At 38.6% G+C, this 17,018-nt stretch overlaps 1 protein-coding gene and 1 pseudogene across 11 annotated transcripts in view; both read left to right on the forward strand.

The window, feature by feature from the left end:
- ABCA10 (ATP binding cassette subfamily A member 10) overlaps window positions 1-4,178 on the forward strand; it is a 61,328-nt gene extending 57,150 nt beyond the window's left edge. For 5 of the 11 annotated variants that reach the window (XM_070561509.1, XM_070561518.1, XM_070561516.1 and 2 more), the window contains 3 exons: window positions 2,106-2,185; window positions 2,975-3,127; window positions 3,248-4,178. In XM_070561509.1, the coding sequence (XP_070417610.1) occupies window positions 2,106-2,185; window positions 2,975-3,127; window positions 3,248-3,267 (253 nt within the window). In that variant the 3' untranslated portion in view covers window positions 3,268-4,178. The remainder of the gene's footprint in view (window positions 1-2,105; window positions 2,186-2,974; window positions 3,128-3,247) is intronic. The other 6 variants (XM_008537769.2, XM_070561519.1, XM_070561513.1 and 3 more) reach the window with 2 other exon arrangements.
- A 7,474-nt stretch (window positions 4,179-11,652) lies between these two features.
- On the forward strand, window positions 11,653-12,593 carry LOC139074009 (SKA complex subunit 1-like; annotated as a pseudogene).
- The last annotated feature ends 4,425 nt before the right edge of the window (window positions 12,594-17,018 follow it).

Below are 17,018 nucleotides of genomic sequence, written 5' to 3' on the forward strand. Positions count from 1 at the left end.
AGGATGTGTAGGAAAAAAAGACAGCAATTCAAAAGTCATTTTCAGTGAGTGTTTCACACCTCAGAAAAGGTGAATGGACTGTGTGTGTGTGTGTAAATGGTGGAATAACTTAGAGGTTAGGAACAAAGTACAGATGAACTAAACCATCAATTTAATGTTTTTTTAAATAGTGAAAATTCTGTCAACCAATAGCATTTTACCTAATATAAAATTGCATCATGAGCTCCATTAAAGAGTCACATGCTTCAGAAAGATTGACTGTATTCTAAATTAATTGCTATGGTTCTCTTAAAGTTGTATGTGGTCAGCTATAGTTTACAAGCAAGGTTAACCAAACCCATGTGAATAGTGGAATGAGGATGAATTTAACTGAAAGATGTACAGGGTTTTCTTTTTTTTTTTCTTTTATTTTGAGGAAGATTAGCCCTGCGCTAACTGCTGCCAATCCTCTTTTTGCTGAGGAAGACTGGCCCTGAGCTAACGTCCATGCCCATCTTCCTCTACTTTATATGTGGGACACCTACCACAGCATGGCTTTTGCCAAGCGGTGCCATGTCCACACCCAGGATCTGAACCGGCGAACCCTGGGCCGCCGAGAAGCGGACTGTGTGAACTTAACTGCTGTGCCAGTGGGCCAGCCCCAGAGTTTTCTTATGTACTACTTCTATTCAGTTTTTAAAATAGTTTTTATTCAGCACCTACTATGTGCCAGAGACTACGTTGAGTAGTCAATAAGTAGACAGGGTTTATATAGTGCTTCCAATGTTTTGGGGGCAAGATATTAAGGAAATAAAGATATAAATAGAAGAGGACATGACATTAAGGTAGGACTTTAAGACTGAGCAGGGTTTCACCAGCTGAAGAATGCAATAAGAGCCACTCTTTTGAGGAAACAGCATGTATAAAGAACTTAAGTCAAGAATGAACTTTATACATGCAAAGGATGGAAAGAAAGCTCATGGAGTTGAAATGTAGAGAGATATCCAAGTGGAGTTGCCAAAATATAGAGATATAGGCTGTGGTTCAGAAGAAAATGAAAGGTAACTGAGAGATCTGGTCTGGCAATAAACAAAGTGGGGCATTTTTACTATACATAAGACCATTAAGCCAGGAGAATGACTGAGGTCAACAAGGGGGACAGCAAGGGGAGGGGGTCTAGGATGGACCCCAGGAACTCTTGGTGTTGAGACTGGATTGAAGAGAAAAGCTGGTGGGAGAAACTACCACCCCCACAGCAACAGCCATAATGACAAATACTAAGGAGTGTCTAGAACTGCACTGTCCAATAGAATTTCTGTGATGATGGAAATGTCCCATATCTATGCTGTCCAATATGGCAGCCAATACCCCCATGTGGCTACTGAGCACTTCAAATGTGGCTAGTGTGACCAAGGAATTGAATTTTAAATTTTATTTATTTTAGTTAAAGTAAATTTAAATAGCCACATGTAGCTAGTAGCTAGCGTATTAAACAGAGCAGGTCTAGAGAGTTAGAAAGAAAATCATAAAAGTGTCTCAAAAGCTGAGAGAGAGAGAGAGTGTATGTGTGCGTGTATGTTTAAGGAGGGTTTACTTAATGCTTTTTAGAAGTCTAAAAAATAAGGACTAAAGGGTGTTCATTGAACTGTGCAACATGGAAGTCATGAATGAATTTATTTGGGGAGAAAGGACCTGGAAATCAAGAAAGAATTGTCTTTAATAGAAGAGAGTTCAACAGGTGTTAATTCTTATAGGAGAAATTGAAAAGTAAATGTAGAGGGGAAAATTTGACTAAAAGGTTCCAGGGAGCGTGATGAAGGATTGGCTTTTGAGAGCAAGAAATATAGCACAGTCAGAAAGACAGCATAGGCTGAGTATGAAAGATTATTACAGGTATTTTTCAGAATTTATCCTGAACATTAAATTAGGAGCAACCAGATTTTTGTTATCAAATTTCTATGACTAAAGATAAGTTATTTGGCTCAGATTCATGCTCTATCAAATTAAACTATTGACCTTTTTATTTAAAGAAAGCTTTGAAAAATTCTGTTGTTATTTTGCCTGTCAATTCCTTGTCAATACTGTAACACTGAAACGCAGCACATCTCACTCTTTCCTCCTCCCAGGTATTCCTCCATGATGGCGTATAAATTACCTGTGGAAAATGTGCACCCTCTATCCCAGGCCTTTTTCAAATTAGAGGCAGGTAAGTTTAGACATTTTTAAGACTGTGTGTATTGTACATATTTTCATGTGGAATGCATGCTATATCATTTCAAGTAGAATTATTACGTAATAATTAAAAACTTGGAAAATTTCTACTGGAAGAGTCTTAAAAATCCTGAAGAGAATGGAGTGGTGGCCCTAGACTTAGGCTTACTCCACTTGATTCTTCCGCTTCTAGCAAGGACACCCAGCTGCAAGTAAGTCAGAACATTCTGTCCTGGTTCCATTGCATGGCGTTGGAGGGTAATTATCAGCATGTTTTCCCAAAGAACACCAAGCCGAGCTTCTAGCATCTGCATATTTATCAAAGTCAGAGATATAAGGAGCAAGACTATGGAGCCAATGATTGGAGGCCCCAGTGAAGCTCAGAGAAGAAAAACACATAAGGGTGAGATGTGACAAGTCAGGATTGGGGAGGAGGATCTGAGCTAGTTTCAGAAACACTGGCTAGAGTTCACACTGGGTATTTATGAGGCCTTGACCTGTGAAAATGTGGGATTCATTAGAAGGAAACCACCATGGAGTGTACTCATCCATAGATTGACAAATACAGAATAAAGCAATATTTGACAGTTGATTTGGAGTCCACGACATACTTCAGTAATAATCAAAAGATGAAATACTGAAATAAGTCACAAGGAGCTCTTTAAAGAAAAAGTTTCCTGGTAATTCATACATCCGTCCATTGCTGTCTTTTGATTAGTCATATCAGCACACTGCTTTAATTTATCCTTCAAGAAAATTCAATGACTTGGCCTGTATCTTAAAGTATCTCAGGATTTGAAGGGGCTGTTTGTGTTGCATACTTTGAAAGCAGTTTTGGTGAAAAACATGGAAGCCATTAATGTCAGTCCCTCTAAATGCAGTGAAACAGACCTTCGATCTGGAAGATTACAGCCTCTCTCAGGCTACCTTGGAACAGGTGAGTTTTCTTTAGACCAGAGAGCATCATCCAGATAAGCTTCGTGTGAATCTCCATGTGCATCCTTCTCTCAGAAAGACCCTGACACTTTTGTTTCCTTATTTATTTTCTCCTACTTAGGTATTCTTAGAACTCTCTAAAGAGCAGGAGCTGGGAAATTTGGATGATGAAGTTGATGCAACAGTTAGATGGAAGCTCCTCCCACAGGAAGAGCCTTAAAACCCTGAACCTCTTAACGTTAGATTTTAGGGCTTACTACATTGTTCGTTTCCATAATTCTAGAAGGATCTTTCATATTGCTGCAGTTAACAAAACAAATTATTCAGTAGTTAAGCATTCAATGATGATTAAGGTTTTCAATGGCTTTTTAAATTTTAAAATGGAGGGGAGAGGCGAAGATAGGCAAAGTTACTAGACAAAATTAACATAATCAAATGTAAATTAGTCACTAATATAGGTCTATTTTGGGCTTAATATTAATTCAAAAATCACATAATGTTAGACTAGCTTTTTATTATATCACTAAGGCTGAATGCTAAGCACATTTTACAGATAAAACATTTTAGGTTTTTTTAACCTCTACTTTAATGAAATCAGCTCTTTTTAAGCATTATTAAGTAATTTGATGTGACATTGACTATAAGAAGATCTAACAATCTGATGGGTGAATTATATAGTATGGCTTTTAAACGATGATATATTCTTATTATAAAATAAATTTATGCTAATTTTAGGATACATAGAAATTATGTGGATGAAGATAATAGGAATCTGTAATAAAGAACCACAGTAGATATTTTGGCCTACCTATATTCAATGTGCTTTTTATGAGTACTTTTTCAAATGTGACGTCAGTGAGCATATTTTTGTACTTTTTCACTTCACAGTTCATGACCATTTCCCTTGTCAATATGGCACTTTTTTATTATGTAACCACTGCATTGCATCCCTTTGATGTACTATCATGGTTTTTACTTAACCTTCTTACTATTGTCCGACATTTTGGCTGTATGCAAGTTTAATTCTTATAAATAAAGCTGTGATGAACTTCTCTTTATTGTAGTCTTAGGGTAAGTAGTTTAGATATCAACTGATGGCTCTCTGCTCTATGAGATCTAGGTAACTTTGTTCCCTGACCTGTAAAAAAATTCAGTGCCCATCCTAAGCTTCTGAAAACCCCCACAGGACATTTCAATCTCAGGCTCATCCCTGACTCTGACTTCTCTCATCTGTTAAACTCTTATCTGGTCTGTGGTTTGTGTCAGTTCCCTTACCTCCACCTTGACATTGACTTATAGGTAGGGGTTGGCCTCTTACCCAGAAACAACTATTTCCACAAGTAACTTGTAAAAGGGCAAGTCCTCCTAACTTGTCGGAATCCTTAAAATATGTATAAAAATTTGACATATATTTCATGTGAAGTGAGGCTAAACATCATTTCATATACATTGTTTGTTTTCTCATAAACAGAGGATGCCTTTGAAGATACAAACAACTGAGACATTCTCCTTAGTAGTGTTTGTCCACATTAATAAGAAATTAATTAATGCAAGTCGAGGCATAGGTGAGGTGGTGGGATATTAGGGGAAGGGCTCTATGAGGGAGGAAGAAAATCTACAGAAAACCCAAAGTTATGGTTAAGACAAAATTATAGTTAATACGCCATTATTCAGATTGGGATTATTTGATTTATGAACTTAAGAACTTTATATGTTCACCTCTCCATCTTGGGTCAGAAATTAGGTGCCAAGTGAATAGTGAGATTACTGAGCCCTTCCCATATCCTCAGGAAAGGACAGAGAAACTAAGTCTTGGGCTGATCTACCTCAGGAAAGGAGGTGGAGTAGAAAGAACTGCCCTGACTGAAACTGAGAGTGAGGGGCTTTGGAGCCTGGTGTCCTTGGACAGGTCTTGTTCCTTCTTCTCCTACCTAGCAGAGGGCCCACAACCAATGACAGCCAGTCACTGTTAAATCAACTCCTGTTGCCTGGATAATTATGTTCTTTGTCCCTGATGCACTTTTATTGTGTTTTTATCAGCCATTAGATAACTAAGAATTGCCCATTTACTAACCACATGGCATCTGTTAGTTTTTTTGGCTGCAAGGAATAGACATTCAAATCAGGCTAGCACAAGTATGGAGCTTTTAGAGTGAGGGTGCCCATGGTTAGAAAAGAAACAAGGATCCAAAAACAGAGACCGCTTTAGGGTTTACTCAGTCATTATCTCCACTTGAAGGATGAACTGCAGCCATGCATTTCTAGGAATCTGAGCAGCAGAATATCTTGGATTGCTACCTTGATGCCCCTCTTTGGGTCTCTCCTTGTCTTTATGCACTTTGTGCGCTGCTACTGTTCCTACTATGGCTGACTTCTCCACTCTCTTCTCTGAAAGGCACTTTCTCTTCCGCTGGTCATATGCTTACTCACAGATTTTGCTCCCACACAAAGTTGGCTTCTTCAGGGCTCCAATGGCATCATGACCTGTCTCTATGCATTCTTTTCATGAAATCTTCATAACTGCTTCATCAGAAACTGCCCTCCTGAGGGATAAAAACCCAAGCTGTTCTTAATGTAAGGTTGACCATAATTTTTATCATAGGTACAAGACCATAGTACATTCAGCCTATGTGTTGTTGGTTGTAGAAGATTTGGTTCAGATGGAAGAGATAAAACAAATCACAAGCTTTGGCCTTCTGGAAACTGAACTGGAAACTACAGAGGAAGCTAAAAAGATGCACAGAGGCAGGCAATGAGGCAGGAAGGACAATATAGGCCATGGGGAAAATTAAAGCTAGAAGTAAACAAAAGCTTTAAGAAGGCAGAAGGAGTAGGTTGTGAAAAGATGTATCAAGCAGTGGGCACTGTAGCCAGTTAATTGGAGGAAGAAGCGAGACTATATATAATGATAAGCAAAGAAGAGCAAGAAGCTGAGTCTCTATCATTGGTGGATTACTCTATTGACATTTCATAATCTCTGGTTATGAAGATTCCTGTGGCTATCTCGAATCTGTAATGACCTTCAAGCTGTCTCTTTCAGTCCTGTTCTTATTCTTGGATATGCTTGGAATTACAAGCCCCTCATTACCTGAATTAGCACATGTGAGTCTATTTCTTGCAACTGGAGAAATTCAAGGAACAGAGAATTTACTACCAGGGATAGAGATTTGTGAAATAGGAAATGACCAAGACTGTGGAGATTTTGCAATTAGTTAAGACATCTTGGCTGGAAAGTATTGAGAATGTTCCACTTATTCCAAAACTGTGTTTTCTTGGTGGTCATACCATGTGGCCAAAAATGAGGTTATGGGCAACAGTTGCAAAGCAACAATTTTAAGGGTGTAGGGAAGAAAACAGAGAAGAGCTGGATGATTTAATTTACAGAAGTAGGAAATTTACAGTTAAAGTCCAGAATGTCCTCCTCAAAGCAACAAAAGACTTGTGTTAGAGGAAGTGCTTCTATCTGACAGCTGACAGTGTCCATTGCCAAACAGTTGCATCAGAAGAAATCAGAGAACCTTGCTGCATTTTTTTTTGCTCAAAGCAATTCCCTGTATGACAGGTATGGGAACATCTGTGGAAAGTGGAAGGCATTAGTTGCTTTTTGTTTGTTTGGTCAGGAAGACAGTCCCTGAGCTAATATCTATGCCAATCTTCCTCTCCTTTGTTCATGGGATGCCTCCAAAGCATGGCTTGATGAGCGATGTATAGGTCCATGCCTGGGATCTGAACCTGTGAACCCCAGGCTGCCGAAGTGGAGTGTGTGAACTTAACCACTGCACCACTGGGCCAGCCCCAGAAGGGATTAGTCTTTACTAAGCTCCTCTTTTTGACTGATTATGATAATCCGTCACAAATATGAAGCACGCCCTAAAACTATCACCTTTTTCTCTGATCAAGCCATTACAACCTAGAAGAAAGACTCATACAAAAATAATCCCTGGGGGATCATAGTGTACAAGAAGGCTGTGAGATGATCTGAAATGCTGGGCGTTGTGTAATCAAAGCTTCGAGGGTGTGCTCATATAGATAAACAAGATCAGAGTGTCTCACAACGGGCACTATTGACATTTTGAGCTGGATAATTCTTTGTTGTGGGGAGCTGTGCTGTGGATCATAGGATGTTTAGAGTATCCCTAGCTTCTACTCACTAAATGCCTGTAGCAACTCCTAATTGAGACAACAAAAAACATCTCTAGATAATGCCAGATGCCCCCTTGGGGAGGGAGGGCAACTCCTCAGGTGACAGCCATTAAACTAAAGCAGCAAAATAGGTATGGTGATCAGGGATAGGAAATGCTTCATAGACCAAAATCATTGGACATTATATTTAAAACTAAAGTTCCCTTTGATCACCTGCTTTCCCACCTTAGGGGAACCACTGTTTCCAACTTGATTACACATATATACAATCCATATCTATGTACACATAACAGAGGCAACACATTTTCTGGACCAGATAGCAATTAATATATGATATTATCTCATTCTAGCCTGCTCTTGAAATCAAGGAGTGGAAATTTCCTTTTACTTTTCTTAAAGAAGAATTGTTGTTTTTCATTATTATTGTCATTACTGTATATGGAGTGGGAGTGATGGTTGAATTTGTGATCTATTATTGTAGAATATTATATTTGTTGAGAAGCCAGTACTTCCTAATGTAGTCATTGGAAATTGTTTCCTCCATCTGTGTGGAGGGAGGAGTAAGTGGATTTGGGGTGGCACATGTGAGAACTGGATCATGTTAGGCAGAAATGGTATTGGAATGACACAAATAGGAAGGAGGACATGTCATGGAGACATGAATATCATGGAGAGGCATCTGCCAGATATGCCATCTGTGATGCCTGCCGTCACAAAAGCCCCTTCTGGGAGTAGATATCTTCCCCACACCCACTCCCCAAAGTGAAATTCGTAGGCTGTTCCTTGGGTAGGGAAGATTGTGTTTTTCATTCTCTAATATACAATTGACTGCATCTTAACCCAATGACCCTCATTTCATTGCCTGGGATAGTGGCCATTAAGGTCTCTAAAAAAGGAAAGCTCTGAGCAGAGGGGGATGAACTGAGATGACTTCTGTTAAAGAATTTAAACTAAAATGCATGGAGAGAATCTCACAGTTAGCAGCAGGTAAGCATCATACTTGTCATATTCAATAAAACCTACATAGAGAGTTTAACCCATATATGAAGTTCATGTCCTTTAGCACAGATCCTCCTCCCATTGAACACTGGTGAAATTCTGGATAAAATAGAATCAAACCAATTAAATACTATCAGAGCAGTGAGCTTCAGCTTGCATTGCAGTGGCCCAGCATCATATTGAACCTGGATATAAATCCCTAAGACTGAGACTGGGATTTATGGGCCCATGTCAGTGTTTGAGAACTGGTCTAAAGTTGATGAAAAGTGATGACTTAGAACCATGACTGCTGCATAAAGTCAGCTTCTAAGAAAGGCTGCCCAGGCTGGGACAGGGGACATGATACACGATGTTCACTGCCTGGAGAAGCTGTTCCGGACCCTGAATGAAAAACAGAAAAGTCTGAGCTATATTCATGAGGTGGGCTAGAATTTATACTAACTGTGGTTCAGGAATTCCAACTGAAAAAGTCATCCTATATCATCACATAGACAAGAGATCACACGTATTGGAGAGGTTGTGAAGGAAAGGGAACTCTTGTGCACTATTGGTGGGAATGCAAATGGGTACAAATTAGAAAACAGTAGGAGCTTCCTCAAAAAATTAAAAATAGAACTACCATGTGACCCAGTGATCCACTACTGGGTATATCCAAAGGAAATGAAAACAGGATATTGAAAAGACATCTGCATGCCCATGTTAACCGCAGCGTTATTCATAATGGCTAAGATGTGGAAACAACCTAGGTGTCCTTCAGCAGATGAATGGATAAAGAAGATATGTATATACAATGGAATGTTATTCAGCCATGAGGAAGAAGGAAATTCTGCCATTTGTGACAGCATGGTGGACTTTGAGGGCATTATGCTGAGTATGATAAGTCAGACAGAGAAAGACATACTGTATGATATGTACTATCCCTTATATGTGGAATCTAAAAATGCTGAACTCATAGACACAGAGAGTAGAATGGTGGTCACCAGGGGCTGGATGGGGGGGAGGGGAATGGGGAGATGTTGGTCAAAGGGTACAAACTTCTAGTTTTAAGATGAACAAGTTCTGGGGATCTAATGCACAGCATCATAATTATACTTAACAAGTTGCTAAGGGAGTAAATCTTAAATTTTCTCACCACAAAAAAGAAAATATAATTATGTGACGTGGTGGAGGTGTTAGCTAAGGATATGGTGGTAATCATTTTGCAATCTGCAAATGTAGCAAATCAACACATCGTATGTCTTAAACTTATCAGTGTTATATGTCAATTGCATTGCAATAAAGCTGGAAAAAAGAGTCAGCCTAAAAGTGACCCGTGGAACGCTGAGGAGGAGAGGAGGTGAGGCAAGCAACCAGGTCTATGCAAAATGTGACTTGTTCCAGAAGAGGCAGGAGAACCAATTGCCACAGGAGCCATCCCGAAAGCAGAGTGAGAGGTAGCATTGAGATGATAGGTTTTGTGGAATCACACCTCACGTGCTCTTGCTGACTTTCAAATGTTTGCAATGTGCCGCACTTGAAGCAGAGCAGTGCAAAATGCTGATGAGATGAATACAGAAGCAAGTGCCTTTGAAGACCTAGCAGGATTGTTCTGGATTAGGTGAAAAATACCAATGGTTGCTAATAAAATGAATGGGCTTCTATTGTCCAGAAATTCTCAATGTCTCAATCCATTTGATTTTTGAAAATTATGGTAAAATATATGTATAACAAAAATTTTCTGTGTGTGTGAGGAAGATTTGCCTTAAGCTAAGATCTGTTGCCAATCTTCCTCTTTTTGCTTGAGGAAGATTGTTGCTGAGCTAGCAGCTGTGCCAATCTTCCTCTATTTTATGCGGGATGCCACCACAATGTGGCTTGGTGAGCCGGCTAGGTCTATGCCTGGGATCTGAAGCCACAAACCCTGGGCTGCTGAAGCAGAGCACGCGAGCTTAACCAGTATTCCACCGGGCTGGCCCCTGTATAACATAAAATTTGGTTGAAATAAACTAGGCACAAATATTATATGAATATGAACACATATGAAATATCTAGAATAGGCCAATTCATGGAAACAGAAAGTAGATTAGAAGTTACCAGGGGCTGGAGGAGAGGGTAGTGGGATGTTATTGCTTAATGGTTACACATTTCCTGTTTAGGGTATTGAAAAATTTTGGAACTAGATAGTGATGATGGTTGCACAATATTGTGACTATAATTAATGTTACTGAATTGTACACTTAAAAATGGTTAAAATGGCAAATTCAACACATTTAATTTCTAAAAATATAATTTAAAATAATTCTGACATAATACATGTTTGCTGTAAAAAATAATACAATTTGTCTAGGTCTGAAATATAAAAATTCTCTTCGTTACCTAATTTTTCTATCATATACGCACACAGGATGATATTATAGCTACTGTTTTGTAATTGTCTTATTTAACACCAGCCTATGAACATCACACCTTCCCAGTTTATTATATATTTATATCATTGTTCGTAATGCCTATGTATTATTTTAATGTTTGGGTGTACCCAAAATTCTTAGTTGAACAATCAGTTGAAAGATATGTAAATTCTTTCTAAATTTCCCTTTTATAAACAATACTGCAACTAAGAATGTTGCATATACATTTTTGGTTATTATCTGCTTAATCACTTGGAATACATCCCCAGAATGCCTGGGTCAGAGGCTCTGTGCATGTCTAAATGTCCAACAGAAGTCTCACCGAGGAGTTTGGCCTGCACACTCCAGCCAGCTCCCTGACTTTATGACAGCTAGCTCCTCTGAAGCAGAAACTTCCCAAGAAAGAAAGGAATTAGAGACTGCTAGCAATAATAAGTGAAGCGTCATTTCCGTAAAGCCCTCACTTTTATCTACTAAAATGAAAGAAAACAAAAAGTGGCAGAAATGGAACTAAGAAAATTCCCAGACTCTTGATATATAACCCCCAAATACCTTTGTTAGCATCCCAAACAATTATTTACTCAATTGAAGGAAGATGCCAGGAGCCAGTACACACTTCTCCAATCTGTGAGCAATGGGATGGGTGGAAAGTGAAGTGGAATCTGAAAATGCTTATTATATTCTCCCTCCTTGGTTGGGGAAGTCCTGAAGCAGGATCAAGCTAAAGGAAAGCCTGTTCTATCACTGAACAGCTGGGAGAGGTTAGTCTGAGGAAGAAAATGCTCAGCTAAATGCTCATTCTACTGGGTACCACCATATTGTTGTATTTTCCCTCCTCAGAGCCAGTTTGAGGATCACATGGAGTGAAAAACATACTAGGAAGGACTTTGGCTACTCAGCTAAAGCCATCTTCAGACTGTGGTAGCAATTTGAGTGAAGAGGGCCTTTGTTTCTGAGGGATCTTGAAGTTACTCATCTTGCAGAGAGAAAGGGAGGGGAAGGCAAAGAGAGGAGTTAACTTACTCCCCCCCCAAAAAAAAGGAAGAAAAAGAAAAAGGTTTTTTTTAAAGTAACATTGGCCTTTGCTCCTAAACTGCAAGAGGCATAAGGATGACCTCCTCACATCCGGAACAATTATGCTCTCATATTAATTAAAAGATTGGTAATATTGAAAAAAAAAACCTGTGTCTTTAAGAACCTGTGGCCAAGAACCTATCTTGAAGGCTATATTAAATAAAATAGGAGATGAGATCAGTGTAGTAAATGAATTTCTCAATAAATTGAAATTGGAAATTCAGTATCGAGAACAAACTGACAATCCACTCAAGGAACTCTGTGCATCTCTTCAAGATTATGAAGATGTGGAACATTTCAAAGAAAACAGTCCTCCCCACTTACCTTAAGTAACAGTAACCCGGGGCTTTATTGAGAGATCAGATCTTGACCCTGAAGAAGCAAAGTGGAGGAGCTTACACCCACAAGCCCCCAAAAGGACAAGAGAATATTAAAGAAACGCCATTTATGAGTTCCACTGAGTTCAATGGTTTTCCTGTATAGACCCTATATCAGCCAAAAAAAATCTGTGAGTTCTGTGGCTAGAAATCTCCATCACAGATTTATGATGAAGAAACAAAGAATGTCAAAGGTCATATTTTAGATTGGAAGCTGACATAAAGGAATTCACAGCTTTGAAAGTTGACAAGAGGTTTCATGCGATACTGAACATTTTATGACACTGCCAGAGGCCATCAGAGATCTGAGGGGGAGGACTTACCCATCATGTTATAAACTAAGGCCCTCGTGAGCTTTTGAATCGACCAACAGTAGGGTTTAGGTTTAGAGGCTATTGCTATAATTTCCTTATATGTATAATTTCTTTAGCTTTTTCATTTTCATTTTCTTACTTCTTATAAAAATAAAACATTTTTTGGTAAAGCATATGTATTTTAAAATTTACTTCATTTTAACAAGTATTTTACCTACCTACCATATGAGCCTCTGTGCTAGGTACATAATGCAAATAGAAAAAATGTTCATGTCTAGGTTTTGTGTTTAGTGGACAATGCTGCAGACCCCAGTAAGATCAGTACATATGTGGTAATGGAAGAAAAAGGTCAAGAAGATAAATAAGGCCAAGGATACTCACGTCCTTTGGAATTAAAGGTCATTAGTGTCTAAATTCCTTCAATGACATTTCAGTCTACAGGCAAACTTCCCAGAAGTTAGATTTGAAGGCAGCTCATCCATCTCATTATTCTGCTTTCCTATATGTCGTTAAGGAAGAGCTTACCTGAAATGCGTTCACTATAAACCAGTTTGTAAACTTCAAACTGTAATGAAATAGTCATAAAAATGTACTAAGATGAAAAGATGATAAGATGTGTGTGCAGGTTACTAGTGGTCATGGAAAATGGGTTTTTGGATTCTAAGAATTTAGCCATGTTTCTCTTCTGCACCCGGGGAGACTGGTCTATCTATGTCTGCTCCATCTGCCTGGCAGGTTTATCCCTGTAGCAGAGGAACAAAAGTGTCTCACCAGGACCTGTGACCTGGTTAACATCATCACTGTGATGACCACACAGTACATTATGGGCACAGCAAAAAAAACCCACAAAGTAACATTGATCGAATTGGTTGCCAAGAGAGTCCATAACAGCCAACCACCATGCTGGGCGATCTACACCTCTATCATATGGACCATTAAAGGAAAAAATCATTGGCCAAATAAAGAGAATTAGAGTACAGCAAGATTGAACTTAAGTAGAATAATCAGAGACGTTCTCTAGAGAAAAAAACACAGTTACTTCTAGAAACAGGGAAGATCTTAAAAATACTGTTTAGAATTCTGTATTAGTCACATTTAGAAGTGCTTGCTGAGCTCACAACAATTTCCCCTTTTGGGGGGACTGCTTTTTCTCCTTTTGGTAGGCTCACAGGAGTGGGCATCTAGCAGCTGTACCTACATTATGTGACTCTAAACTAGGGAAAACAACAGATTGGAGCTGGAGCAGTGCCAAACCCAGGCAGGGATCATTCAAGCTCTGTCCTAGAGGTCTGAGTAAATACCGAGATGCTGGCAGCTGGGATCACTCTACAGGGAGGTCTACAGAGGGTTGGTGCTGAGATTTTGTTCTAGGGTAATGCTGGTATAACCCTGATATGCGTTCCTATTCCCTCTGGCCACAAATGGGTTTCTGTCCATGTTTTTCATAAAGCAGATAAGCAAAATATGGAAGCTTGTAAGAGAAAAACACGCAAAAGGAGAAGAAATAGATGGCTAAATTACTACTACAGCTAAAATTCCGGAAAACTTGTGGTTGGCTCTAATACATTGCCAAACTGCTCAGTTCCAGTTTACTTGGAAAGTTTCTTCCTTGGAAGATGAATCATGACAACGTATTTTGTTTTATCTCAATAAAACTTTGGTGTAAGCTCTCTGCCATGTAGTTGAAAGCATAATTTGGGAGCCAGTGCACCAAATGAAGTTGGCAAGAAAGAATAGGCATCTACCACTTAGACTCTCCACTTAGGAGTCCTCAACCTTTCCAGGGAGAGGCTTACCTCAGCCAGTAGCCACTTCCTATATTCACCACCAATGCTTCCTATGTATACCCTCTCACCCTTCATCATAATTGCCTGGCAAAACCCCATCTTGGATAAACCTGTATGAGGGAGATGAACATTGGTAGAAAATACACATGAATATCATAACTAGTGTCACTTTAAATGAACGACCACTGCCTTCAAGTGGAGCCTTAGTTCTGCCTTCTAACTCCATGACACTTCCCTAATCCATTCACTTTTTCACTGAATTGGACCTGAACCCATCATCATTTCCTCTCCTCTCTTCAAAAACAGATTCTGTCAATGCCTCTCCTCTAGACTGCATTATTTTCAAGATTTTAGCTCACAAGTGCTGCTTTTTAAGTGAAATGGGAGGATTTCCAGTGACAAATAGATGAGAAAGACAGTAATCCAGATAACTTTCAGCCCCACAACAAACTCTGACGAAAACAATGGCATGTAACACATGTCAAAACCCCTAACGTTCTCCACTCCCATGCCAACTCTGTCTCTGTTCTTAACTAAGAACAAAAAGCTCTAAAAAATCATAGAAATCTCTAAGATTCCATCAGCAGAGACTGAAGAAATGTGTAGGTTGATGGGAAGTTCTGCTTCCTTTCCCACAAAATTGTTGTTTACAGTCAGGAATATTTAGTTTTGGTAACTTATTTACCAAACACTTCTGTCACTCAATTCTTTCTGTCTGAGTTCAATTTGCTTTTTAAAAATTATTGTTTTAGTTTTTACTGAAGTACATTCTTTAGTATTCTTTCAGCCTGGCTGTGTAAGAGGTAAATTCTTTCTCTTTATTTCATGCACATTTAGCTGGGTATAGAATTTGAGGTTGACAGTTCATTTCCTCTCAGCTCTTTGAGGACATTATTCTATTGTTTTATGACATCTTTTGGCTAAGTGTTTGTCCTTCATTGATAACCTGTCTTTTCTATTTTATTGTTTTTCAGTATTTCCCTCTCTCCTCTCTCTGTTTCTCTCTTACATTTTGAAAGGTCACTGCAAAATAGTCGTAAAATTTCTTTTTTTATTGAGGTAACATTGGTTTATAACATTATATAAATTTCAGGTATACATCTTTATATTTCAATTTCTGTGTATATTACCTCACATTCACCACCCATAGACTAATTACCATCCATCCCTGTACACACGAGCCCTGTCACCCCTTTTGCCCTCCTCTGTTGTCCCTTCCCCTCTGGTAACCACTAATCTAATCTCTGTATCTATATGTTTGTTTGTTTTGTTGTTGTTTTTATCTCTTACTTATGAGTGAGACCATACAGTATTTAACTTTCTCCATCTGACTTATTTCACTTAGCATAATACCTGCAAAGTCCATCCATGTTGTTGCAAATGGCAATATTTCATCTTTTTTTATACCTGAGTAGTATTCCATTGTGTGTATATACCACATCTTTATCCATTCATCCCTTGATGGTCACTTAGGTTATTTCCAAGTCTTGGCTATTGTAAATAATCCTGTAGTCAGCATAGGGGCACATATGTCTTTACACACTCATGTTTTTGTGGTCTTTGGATAAACAAATACCGAGCAGTGGAATAGTTGGATCACCTTGCAGTTATATTCTTAATTTTTTGAGGAATTTCCATACCATTTTCCAAGTGGCTGGACAAGTTTACATTCCCACCAGCAGTGTATGAGAGTCCCTTTTTCTCTACATCCTCTCCAACACTTCTTATTTCTTGTCTTGTTAATTATAGCCATTCTGAAAGGTGTCACATGATATCTCATTGTAGTTTTGATTTTCATTTCTCTAATAATTAGTGATGTTGAACATCTTTTTATGTGCCTGTTGGCCATCTATATATCTTCTTTGGAAAAATATCTGTTCAAATCTTTTGCCTATTTTTTAATCGGGTTGTTTGCTTCTTTGTTTTTGAGATGTATGAGTTCTTTATATATTTTGGATATTAACCCCTTATCAGAGGTCAAATGTGATATCAAAAACATAAAATGTGGGAGAAGAGGAGTAAAAGAATAGGGCTTTTAATAAGAGGTCAAACTTAAGAGACCATCAACTTAATATAGATTGTTATTTACATAGCTTATTATATGTGAACCTCATGGTAATCACAAGCCAGAAACCTATAATAAATACACAAATAATTAAGAGAAAGGAATCCAAAAATATTATTAAAGAAAACCATCAAATCACAAGAGAAAAGAGAAAATGAAAGGAGCAGAGAAGAACTACTAAAACACTCAAAAAAGTTGTAACAAAATGGCAATAACTACATACTTATCAATAGCTACTTTAAATGTCATTGGACTAAATGTTCCAATCAAAAGACATAGAGGGGCTTAATGGATAAAAAAAAAAAAAAAAAAAAAACCAGACCCTTGGGGCTGGCCCCGTGGCCGAGTGGTTAAGTCTGTGCGCTCCACTGCAGGCGGCCCAGTGTTTCGTTGGTTCGAATCCTGGGCACGGACATGGCACTGCTCATCAAACCACGCTGAGGCAGCATCCCACATGCTACAACTAGAAGGACCCACAACGAAGAATATACAACTATGTACTGGGGGGCTTTGGGGAGAAAAAGGAAAAAATAAAATCTTTAAAAAAAAAAAAAAAAACCAGACCCATATATATGCTGCATACAAGAGACACACTTCCGACCTAAAGACACTCACAAACTGAAAGTGAAGGGAAGGAAAAAGATACTCCATACAAATGGCAATGAAAAGAAAGACAGAGTTGCAATACTATATCAGACGAAATAGACTTTAAAACAAAGACTGTAACAAGAGACAAAGGGCACTAC

This window comes from Equus przewalskii, chromosome 10, assembly GCF_037783145.1.
Source record: "Equus przewalskii isolate Varuska chromosome 10, EquPr2, whole genome shotgun sequence".
Classification (NCBI taxonomy): Eukaryota; Metazoa; Chordata; class Mammalia; order Perissodactyla; family Equidae; genus Equus; species Equus przewalskii.